An 11,342-nucleotide genomic window follows, 5' to 3' on the forward strand; every position below is an offset into this window, starting at 1 on the left:
TTTATACCCAAATGAACACCATCAACACAAATTTCAAGCTTGGTCAAACTACAATAAATATCATTTAAAATTCAACATTAGTCACCCATAACTCCAACACCAATTAGTCTTTTTCAATGCATAATATACAAACTCTAACATCTACCATTAATAATAATATTCCAAAGTCAACAATAACATCCAACCTTATTCAATACCTAGCATTCTAACTCCAATCAACAACACATAAAAGTGCTTCTTCATAGTCCTTAATAGTATTTAAATTAAATTGCTTTATTTCTAAATTAACCATCACAATTAGTGATATACATATATAATGCTGTTAGTGTAGCTCTTACAAGTATACATTGTCGTTTTAATTACTTTTTAGGTCTAATGACTTATGTTAGGTCAGTTGACTAATAATAATATTTAGTTAAATTATATAGTTATTCATGTGATTGTTCATCTTACAAAAGATAATGTAAAGGTAGTAGACTAACAATTATTAACATCGCGTAATGTATCCTTTTTTATTTTAAACAATTTTGGGATAACTTAGAATTTCACACATTAGAGCTGTGTAACTTATTATTAATCCGAATATTAGTACAATAAGTGGAAAGGTAGTAGACTTTTAGACGTTGCACAAGCTCCAAGTTGAGAGTATGACAAACAACTGGCTGGAATTATATTTTTTAACAATATCATAGGGTGATATTTAGACTGCATGGAGTTCTCATTTGGCTGGGATGGGTTAGTTGTTTATTTGATGAAAGCAAGTTTCAACATTAGCATGTTTGGCGTGCCCATAATTTAAGGGTAGGTGGCTATTGACCACTGGATATCACACAGTCTTCATTACTATTTTCATGAAACAAGTGATCTTGCTTTTAACTTTTGAAGTTGTAGGTCTACTAAAAATATATTTGATAGGATGTCATAGATTCAATGGGCTACCTCATTTCCATTACATTTTTTATTGTTGTAATAATTAAGAATTTGTTTTGATTGTATTCTATTCACAAGATTTTTTGCATTATTCAGCCAAATCATCCAATTAGGTTGACGTATTTTGCAAAATATCCAACACTGGTTTTACAACTTGTTATGTCAATAAAAAGAAGTGCTTGTGTCTCACAAGGCATGCTGTAGTAGTTAGTTGTGCATCAGTGCATGTGTTGTTAAATCAATTCACGTATTTGTCAAACCTTACAAATTTTTTGGAGTCTCTCCCATTAATATTAGGTTACAACTATTATTATTATAATAATATTTTGGAGTCTCCCCCATTATTATAGCATCTTTTAATAACATTTATTTCACAAACATGTCGGTTGTTTGACTAGATAATATTAGATGTTATTAGGGGTGTCGATTATTCGGATACATTATATTAATCATGTAAAATGTTTTTATTATTTGTATTAATCTTAAGACTAGGCTTTTTATAATTGGGAATTCTACTGTGGTCAGCTTCATAATTACCACCACTAATTTGCCTAATTTTTCCTATTTTGTAAAATCTGGTCAAACCCCTTTTTTACATTTATTTTTTCTATTTTTATTTATTTTTCAATCCTCCTAAATTCTTTTATTTTTCTATCTAATTTCGATAATATTTTATTGAAATTAGTTTTTAATGAAATACAAAAATAACATTAAATTACAAAAATCAAAATCAAAATCAAAATCAAAGATTGTTCTTCGTTGTTCTTCAAGCTTTTTAAATGTTGTGTTAATTACTTGTGGTAATTAAAAATTATATGGACCCCTTACTTGTGTTAATTAAAAATTATATGGACCCCTTACTTAATCACATATTTAATCGGACCACTTATATAATCAAACCACATATTTAATCATGTATTTAAAAATTTGCCATTCTACACAGCCTATCGACATTATAAATATACATTATAAAATAAAGGCATGGTGAATCGTTAACATAGACAATAGAATTAACATAGCAACTTCAATCTTCATAAACATAAAACATGATCACTGTCATTGTGAACAAGCTTACCAATCCCCATGACCATAAGTTCTTAACAACATATCAAATGATAGCTTCACACAGATAAGTTTAGCAAACAAGCCCATAAGGCAACTATAACTACTAATACTGACTGCAAACCGCAACAACATAACCCTCCAAGAGTCCAACCACTAATATATTATAAACAAAAGAGGTGGTGGCAATTATATGGAAATCATTAACGATAGTCATATGGTGTTAGTGCACATATTTTCCATCCAAAAGCACATCTCCTACCGACCCGAAAATCACTCGAGCTTGTGCGGAGCTACATACACCTTGTCTCCATTCTTAATTCCAACTTCACGTATGGTCTCAAGTGTGCACACCAGCTTGTCCTCATGATAGAACACCAGATCCGTCGGATCAACTTCGAACTTGTCACCCCAAATGTGAAAAAGACGATACAGAGGGGAGTCCAACTTTCCTTGCACCCTCAACTTCTTCTTGTTGCGCTTTCCGGTGTTCTTTAGATAGAATCTCTTGGTCCTAGTATTGGTGTTCACCACCCCAGTCTGCATAGGCAATGGTTAATGACTTTATGCCAAATAGATAAAATTGCTTATGAGAGATGATAAAAAAATACTCTAAATTGTTGCAGATTAATCCATAACTGGACATTAAATTTTCATTAAGAAATAAAAAACCCTGTGACATTAAATTTAGTGAATTTGGGACACTCCTAGCATAGATGTACCCTGGACATGTCACTACTTTTGTAGAAAGAAACATGCAAGATTCCTTGTACTGTTAATTCAATGATTCGCATAGTGCAATTACATTCATACTACCTTAAAATTTGTGTATTTTGTGTAAAATTTATAAACAAAATGACCGTAAAATAATTGTGTAGATAATACATTATTAAAGTGATCAATCATTTAACAATAACAATATTACTTCATGTGAGGGATAGTAAAGTAAATCATACACTATTTTAAAAAAAAATAATTATTCTAACCTAAACATGTACTAATTGAAATTAATACAAGAATCAAACACAGATCTTATAAACACATTACTAATACTAATTATTGCTATTAATTCATTTAATTTATGGTTTGACACGAATATATTTTTTAAATAGTGACGGCTACTAGAGCAATACTTTTTTAATCACATGTAATTATGGCAACGCAAAAATAAATTTTAAAAATTATAAACAAAGTCAAATATACTTGGCATATACACATTTCAGCAAATAGGGTAGTAAGACCATTGAAATACTTGGCATAAAAAAATAAAAATTGGATTACAATGACATGAGGGATTACCATTCCTTGCACATAAAGCACACTTCCAGTATCAACACCGAATGGCTCGGGATAGGTAGAGGATGGAATGTGGGTACCGCCATTATAGAGCTTGATTTTCTCAGGTTTGACATCAATGCGAGATGCGTAATCCTTGTAGATAGCTTCGAAGGTCTCATCAGTTTGAATGTTGTACATCACACCCACATCACCAAGTGTGTAGCTCCTCACAATGATTGACAGGACCACCGCTTGACCATTTTCAGTTGGTATGGTCTCGTTGAGGTCTATATCTGGCAGTTGTTTATCCTTCAATTCTGGAATAGGTGGAGGAGGGGGTGGAGCGATGTTATCTCCCACACTAGTTACAGGTTGTGGGTGGTTTCGAACCCCAACAGTTGGTTCAATCTTAGGTTCAACCTTATTTTCTCTTATCAAAAAAGAAGGTATGACAGCTTGATGTTCAAGACGATTTTTCTTAGGTTGAGGGGCTTGAGGTAGCATATCCAACACCGTGGGCACCCCAGCAGTGGCTCCACTAGTTCTAGCACCCAGTGATTCAATAGATGGTGGTTGCTCCATATGAAATGGAATGCTCTCAAGAATCTTGGCTTGCAAGGCACGTTGACGTTTTATTTTTGAAAGTTCTTTTTTGGGTTTGGGCTGAGGTGTGGGCTGAGGGATACCAGGTCGGCGACGACCACCTTCGCGGTGATCGTCTCCATCACCGGTGTTGGAGTTTTGAAGGTTTAGGTGGCTTGCCATGGAGTGATATTTTTTTTGAGTTTTGTTAGGGTTTAGTATTTGGTGTGGAGATCACAAGTCAGCAAGATCAAGTCCTTATATAGGGCCACCCACACGTGGCAAAAATTTGTTGCACTAATGTCTAATTTATTCATCAAGTTATATGATGAATAGCCCGCGCTTGCTCCAGGTTGCTACTGTTCTAATCGATAATAATTTTAAATTCTTTGTAAAATTATTGTTGTCAGAGTTAAACTAAAATTGAGTATTTTATTTTTATTATGTTTGGTTTTTATTTTTGGTATTTTTTTAAGTATATTTTATTTTAATAGAACCTTGTGGTTTTATTACATACTTGTTAATTGACTAAGACGGTGAAATGGTTATTGTTGTTAACTATACGAGGTCGAGTGATCGATCCTCATTATCCTTATGTTTTTTATTTTCAATAATGTGTTATTCATAAGATATTAGCGCAACAAAAAAAGAACTAGATGAAGAAAATGTATTGTTGTTAACTATACGAGGTTGAGGGATCGATCCTCATTATCCTTATGTTAACTATACGTGACACATTGTCGTTTTTAGGAAAGCCTTTTAATATGTATTAATACTGTTTAGCCCGGGCGATGCCCCGGGTCTATATGTTAATATAAATATTCTTTAATGCTACTTAGGATTTGATTTTATAATATTTAACACCTTCACTATAGATTTAGATGAAGAAAATAGTTTATACCAAAAAAAAACAAATATAAAAACAATCTCATTTATTTTCTAATGAACCCGAGTTCCATTCTTGACATAAACATTTTTTAGTTGACATGTTCCAATTCTCCTTGATGATTATATAGTATAGATTTTGATGCACATTTATTAATCATAGTACCGATACTCCTAATATATTAAGTCTATTAAGTCGAGCAATAATTGGAACAACTCGGGGTATTGTTGGGTACAAGTCGAGCAGTTGAATTCATCAATTAGCAGGTTTTAATTAACTCAATTAATTCTCGATACGATTACGGTTGGGTAATGTTGGGTGTAGTTATAGCTATCAAAAGATAACCCGATCCGAAAAACCGACCCTAAAACCTGAACCTAACCCTAACCCGTCTAATGTTGACCCGATCCCAACCTAACCATACCTGAAGCCAACCCTTGATCCGAGTTAACCCTAGTTTTTGAGATCATATCCGAACCAGACCACGACACGACCTACAGAGTACCCGAACCGAATCTGACCCGTAATTAATTAGTAGAGATTGATTTTATTTTTCCTAATTAATTATCTGTACTGTGATTGATTTTATTTTTCCTAATTAATTATCTTTATCTTCCTATATGAAAAATAATGAGATATATGAGGACTTCAGGGAATACAATATTATAGTAGAGTTGTGACTCTAAGGGCCTGTTCCGATTGACTGAACTCAGCGCTGAACTGAACTGAACTAAACTTAACTGAACTGAACTAAACTTAACTGAACTGAACTCAACTTATTAATTAGTGATTTTTAACTACTCATTAGTGATCTTTGATTATTTATTACTATACATATGTGTATATACAAATGTACATATTAAACTATTTACAAAATATACTATATGTTTATAATTATAAAATATATGGAAATTATTATTATTATTATTATTATTATTATTATTATTATTATTATTATTATTATTATTATTATTATTATTATTATTATTATTGTTTATGTTGTTGTTCATTCATCCATCCATTCGATTGGTCCATATATATATATATATATATATATTCTTCCTCAAGTTTCAATTTAGATGTTAGGTCAAACTACTTATCAAAATAGTAGTTAGTTAATTTCGAAACTTAATATATCATTGTTCATCTTCAATAAGATAATTGAGCGAGTTTTAACGTCGCGTATTGTATGTTTTCTTACCCTTAAGCCCTTAACCTTATAAGGATACTTTGCATTGTTAAAGAGTTAGGCTTCTAAGGTTTTTTATCCAATATTTATAAATAACCGTCAATATTCATTAAACTTTATTACCTTGCCCAAGCCCTAAGTTGACAGTTTGACAACGAATTCACACAACGACTATTTTTTACCTTTTAATAGGACGATGTTTAGACTGCATGAAGTTCTCTTTTTGCTGGGAAGGATTTGAGTTTGTATTGGTGAAACATATTTTGTTTATGCATGGTTGGCGTGCCCTTAAATTAAGGATGGGTGGTTATTGACCAATGTATATCACATACTGCATTACTATTTTCATGAAACAACTCTTGTTGCTTTTCATAATTGAAGTTATAGGGGTGCTAAGATATAGTTCTTTTGTCAAATTCCAGGGGATAAGTTAAATCATTTCATAAAAGTGGATAGGGTACATCAATATTCTTAAAAAAATAAAAAAATTAAAACAGATTTGATCTACTTAGTTAGAAGTATTACAGCTGTATTGTATAACGAGTTAATAGTACTGTCTAAATATATAGTAATGATAACAAAGGGTAATTCAGTGAATTATCTTAAGTGTGCAGTACTAAGTCATCAATCAAATGAGTATGGGGAGATGTAAAATCTTCTGCCTATGTTCTCCAAAAAATCTTATTTGCAGAGATTTGTCCAAAAAAAGCTGATTGATGTGGCCATATAATCCAAAACTCATTAAATGCACAAGGAATCTTATCTGCTATGCCTTGTGTGTAATGTTTTCCTCTTTGTTTAATTATGATTTCACAAAAACAATTATACGGAGTATTTTTTTTTCCTTCTTTAAAAAGTTAATTTGTACCACCCCTTTATGATTTAATTCTCAATTACATTGCAGTATATTTCCTAATTGCCAAATAACTCTAATTGCGCCGTGACATATTAGGGAGAACGAATGACTTTTGTATTGCTTAATCATATTTATACAAATAATATCTTAACATAAATATCTTGAATATATTATTCTCTTAAAAGATATATACGGAAAATATATCACACATATATTTTCCGATATCTCTAACACGCCGAATTGCAGTATATATCATTTTCGTTAATAATTAATATTTATTATTCAATATTCATTAATTATTAAATATTGAAGAACATAATGTTTCCTAATTTTAGGAGATGGTATTCCTTATTTCATAAGAACATAATATCGTATCATAGTAGGAATAATCACCAAGGATAAACGTTATTCTAATAATACATCAAAAAGAGTAAAAAAAAATTTGCTAGTTGTGAATGGAGAGCCTTAATATGAAACTAGTTTAAGTCCCGTGCAATGCACGGTTGTTATTAACTTTTTAAAAAAGTTTATTGTATATTTTTATAAAATAAATTATACTCATAGTATTAATTCAAAAATAAATATAACTTTAACTTTTATACCTAACTATATCAATGTCTTAGATGAGCTAGTGACACTTAGAAAAAAGAGGCTTTATTTATTTATTTTTATGTTTTAAATCTAAGGTTATATTGTGCCTGCACGTTCTGCGTTATTATTAATATAACTTTTAAGAGTAGAAAATAAAGTGTGTATATATGTCTTAACAAAATGATTTTATTTTTAATTGATTAAACATTATCGCAAAAGTAAAAAATTGTATGAAAAAAAGTTATTAGTATTATCGAAAACTAAAAAACTTAAAAAAAACAATTATAATAAAAAAACGAAACGAGAATACTGACTTTACAACTACTCTCTCCATAAAAGTTGTGTTTCAGTTTTACAAAGCAAGCTTAAGTACTTGTTGGGTATGTGTTGTCAAATCATTTGATGTATATGACAAGGTTACATATTTTTGGGTCAACATAGAGAATCGGAATTCTAATGAATTTGTGCGCCTTGCCGTTGTAAGTAGGACCTAGTATGAACATCAATTTCCAGTTGAAACCCCCTTATGTGTTATGAAAATATGATTTATTAAGACCATTAATTTATATACTTATTTCCTTACTTTACAGCTTTAGGAGTCGAAATTTATAGGCCTCTTTCAAAATTATATAAATAAACTACAATTGAGTGTATTATGTGTTGCGAGCGAGTTTCTCTTAAATTATATTTTTTTTCAAATTTTTGGGGACTTCGGTAATTAATATTATGTTATAAATTAAAAAATATGATAAAAAAAATGTCACTCATTTTATATTTTTTTTTTTGGATTTTATAAATTGTTTGATACTCCATCAAGTTTCGTATTGTATATAATTAATAAAATGTTACAACAACCCCCGATCTGTCCATGGCTTCTAGGTCATGTACAGTCCAAAGTGTGACCTATGACATTTGGGTGGAGTAGTAGTGCAATAAACAACAAATTTCGTAGTACAAAAGTCTATGTAGGTAGGGAAGGGTAGTCCCCTTCTTCAATGTCTGAACCTTAGTACAAAAGTATTGCTTAGGAAAAGATTTTTTGGACAACAACTCTGCATTGAGGATGTGTGAGGGTGAACGGTAGGGGTGTCCGTTCGGTTTTCGGTTTGGATTTAGTTCAAATCCGATCAGATTTTTAATTTTCCAATCCGATCAGATCAGAATTTCTCTCTTTGATCCAATCCGATCCAATCCGATTTAAAATTCAGTTATTTGGATCAGATCCAAAAATCCGAATTATAATACATTATTTATAAGCGCCTTCATACAATAAGAAAGCTTTACTATAAATAAAAGTCTTCAAAATCACGATTAAAATAAATAGTTCAACGTCAAGTCATTAATTAATTACTGCAAAGTCTCTCTAATTTATTTTATGCAGTAGTAAGTATTTGAGCTAAAGTTCAAAATATACAAGCTTAATTTTACAATTCGGTTTTCGGTTTGTACTGGATCCAATTAGGGTCAATCCGATCTAATCCGAAAATCCGAATTTCCAAAAAATCTCAATCCGATCCGATACGATTTATAGTTACGATCCAATCCGAATTGATAATTCAGTTTAGATTGGATTGGATTGGATTTCGGTTTTTATCCAAATTATTTTTGTAACACAAATTGTATTCTAAATAATATAATACAACAAAGTGAATTCTACCTATGTTTTTCATTGTAAGACTGTACATTATTTTTGATTAAAAATTTTCAATACTTGTAATGATTCTAAATAATTTATCCTTAATTTTTAAAGACATTACTTTTCGAATATATGTGTGTGGTCAAAATTTATTTTATTTTAGAACAATCTGTAATAAAATATAAGACAGCCACATAACATAAATACATTACAAAACAAAGGATTACATCGTACTACCTAATTTAATTTAAACATCATGCATATGCGAGAACATTAGAAATATATCGTGGATCACATGGTTTGCAAGGATGGTGGGTCAAACTACTACATACCAAAATAGTTGACCATACTCTTCACATATTACTTAATTAAAATCTTAAACATTTAACTAATACCACTAGCCGAGTAACGACACTTAAAAATTAATAATCCGATAACATTCATGTGCCACGTGAACTTGGAAAATCACCAGCATCCCCCAAATCGAATCGGTTTTCCCTTCAACTTCTTGTTGGACATTATCATCTTGTTACGAAGATGATCTTTCCGACCCTAAAAATTTAAGAAATAATTAACGTTTCATCTATGTAAATGATGCTAAAAAAATGGTTGATTAAATTATAATGATTAGCAATTGAATATTAATTTAACAAACCTGAATAACAACATTTTGTAAAGTGTAACTTGAAAATATGGGATTATCCATAGCCTGGATGAGGTGATCCTTGTATAGAATTGCCGTACCTCCTGAACATGATTCGATGAAAGAGGTGAGCACTCTAAACCTTGGCAATTTAGAGACCACATCATTCACATTGTCATGAACGTGCCTTGTCTCTAAGAGGATAACTAATGAAGGGTTGAAAGCCTCATACATCATGGTAAAGTTCTCCAATAAAGACACCCTAGAAATTCCTCGCACATTCCAGCACACCATACGTGTGTCCAAAGGAAGATTGGTCAAGAATGGATTAGAGCTGGGACACGAGACGGGATCGAATACAACAATGTTGAAAGGACCCCTCTCCTTAGAGTCCTTTGCCCTATAGATTTGGATAATCACCAAGCACTCATATAGTGGGAGATCAACCACCTGAAAAGCGTCGGTGTACGTACCCATGCAAAGATACACAGTATCATAGAACAACCGAACCGGTGGTATGGATAAATCCAACACCGGACTCGGATCAATAAGGTGTTGCAAGTGGCGAGGGATGGTGTTTAAGTTTCCAAAGACCATTTGATGACAGCCTTACCCTCTCCTCGAATTGCATAGCAGTCTTCAAAGTTGGGAATGTGACCAGGTCTGGTCTCGTGATGAAGGTCCATTGGCCTCATTTTCAGAGTGGATATTTCAGGTGTAGGTATTCTAGGATGGATTATCATCTGTGCAATCGTTTGTCTCGGAACAAAAGCAGGGGCATTATTTTCATCCAGGCTTAGGTAGAACATGGTGTTGATATCATGTTCGGCTTCTAGGCTTTGTGGTGGGTGGAAATATAGATATACACGGTTACATGTTTTTGTAACGGCTAATCTTGGCAAAGGCATGTTGATCACAGGAAGGGTGAACTGACCTTGGATTATGGGTGAAGCAGAAGGAATGAATAGAGAGTATGATGTGGATTGGAGTACATAATGAATGTTTAAATAGGGGACTACATTCACCAATTAAAAACCCTAATATCCAACGTGTAATCCCCTTACACGTGGATATAGATAGTTCTAGTGCAGTTTTTAAATTTTAAATTATTATTATGTTAATATTTTAATGAAATTACATTTACACTTTATACTATAAAATATTATAAAGTTGATGAGATGTTTTTGTCAACTAATTTATTAATTTTAATTTACTATTTAAAACAAATGTGGTTTATCCATATGTTTTTGGTTAGGCATATCTAAATTATCTATGGTAATTCACCACACGTTAACAATAAATAAAACAAATTATTTATACTAATGCTCTGAAAATGACATAGTATCATTATCAATGACAGCAGTAGATGTTAGGGTTATATTTTTTTGTTCATGCACGTGTGCGAATTGTGGGAAGATTATGGAAGATTTAGAGTTGATTCAAGCTAAATATTATGACATGACAACTTTGATAGTAGTCATAGTAACGTATATGCTTTCCATAAAGCTAACACATGGTCATTGTGATCTCTAATAACACTCAAGTATCACAAAATGTAATGGCCCTTTTTGGGAGAAAGCTGAAAGCTGAAGCTGATTTAGTTAGCTGATTTTGACTAGCTGATTTTATTAACTGATTTGACTAACTTATTGTATTAACTGATTATATAAAAGTGTTTGGTAAATAGCT

At 31.6% G+C, this 11,342-nt stretch overlaps 1 protein-coding gene across 1 annotated transcript; it reads right to left on the minus strand.

Moving 5' to 3' along the window:
• Positions 1 to 1,995: 1,995 nt before the first annotated feature.
• LOC110718727 lies at positions 1,996 to 4,575 on the minus strand. The gene is made up of 2 exons (XM_021897621.1): positions 3,292 to 4,575; positions 1,996 to 2,532 (listed from the first exon to the last, which is right to left on the minus strand). Exons 1-2 carry the CDS (start codon positions 4,033 to 4,035, stop codon positions 2,266 to 2,268), a joined length of 1,011 nt encoding a protein of 336 aa, XP_021753313.1. The 5' UTR covers positions 4,036 to 4,575; the 3' UTR covers positions 1,996 to 2,265.
• Between the last annotated feature and the right edge of the window lie 6,767 nt (positions 4,576 to 11,342).

This window comes from Chenopodium quinoa, unplaced genomic scaffold (assembly GCF_001683475.1).
Source record: "Chenopodium quinoa cultivar QQ74 unplaced genomic scaffold, ASM168347v1, whole genome shotgun sequence".
Classification (NCBI taxonomy): domain Eukaryota; kingdom Viridiplantae; phylum Streptophyta; class Magnoliopsida; order Caryophyllales; family Amaranthaceae; genus Chenopodium; species Chenopodium quinoa.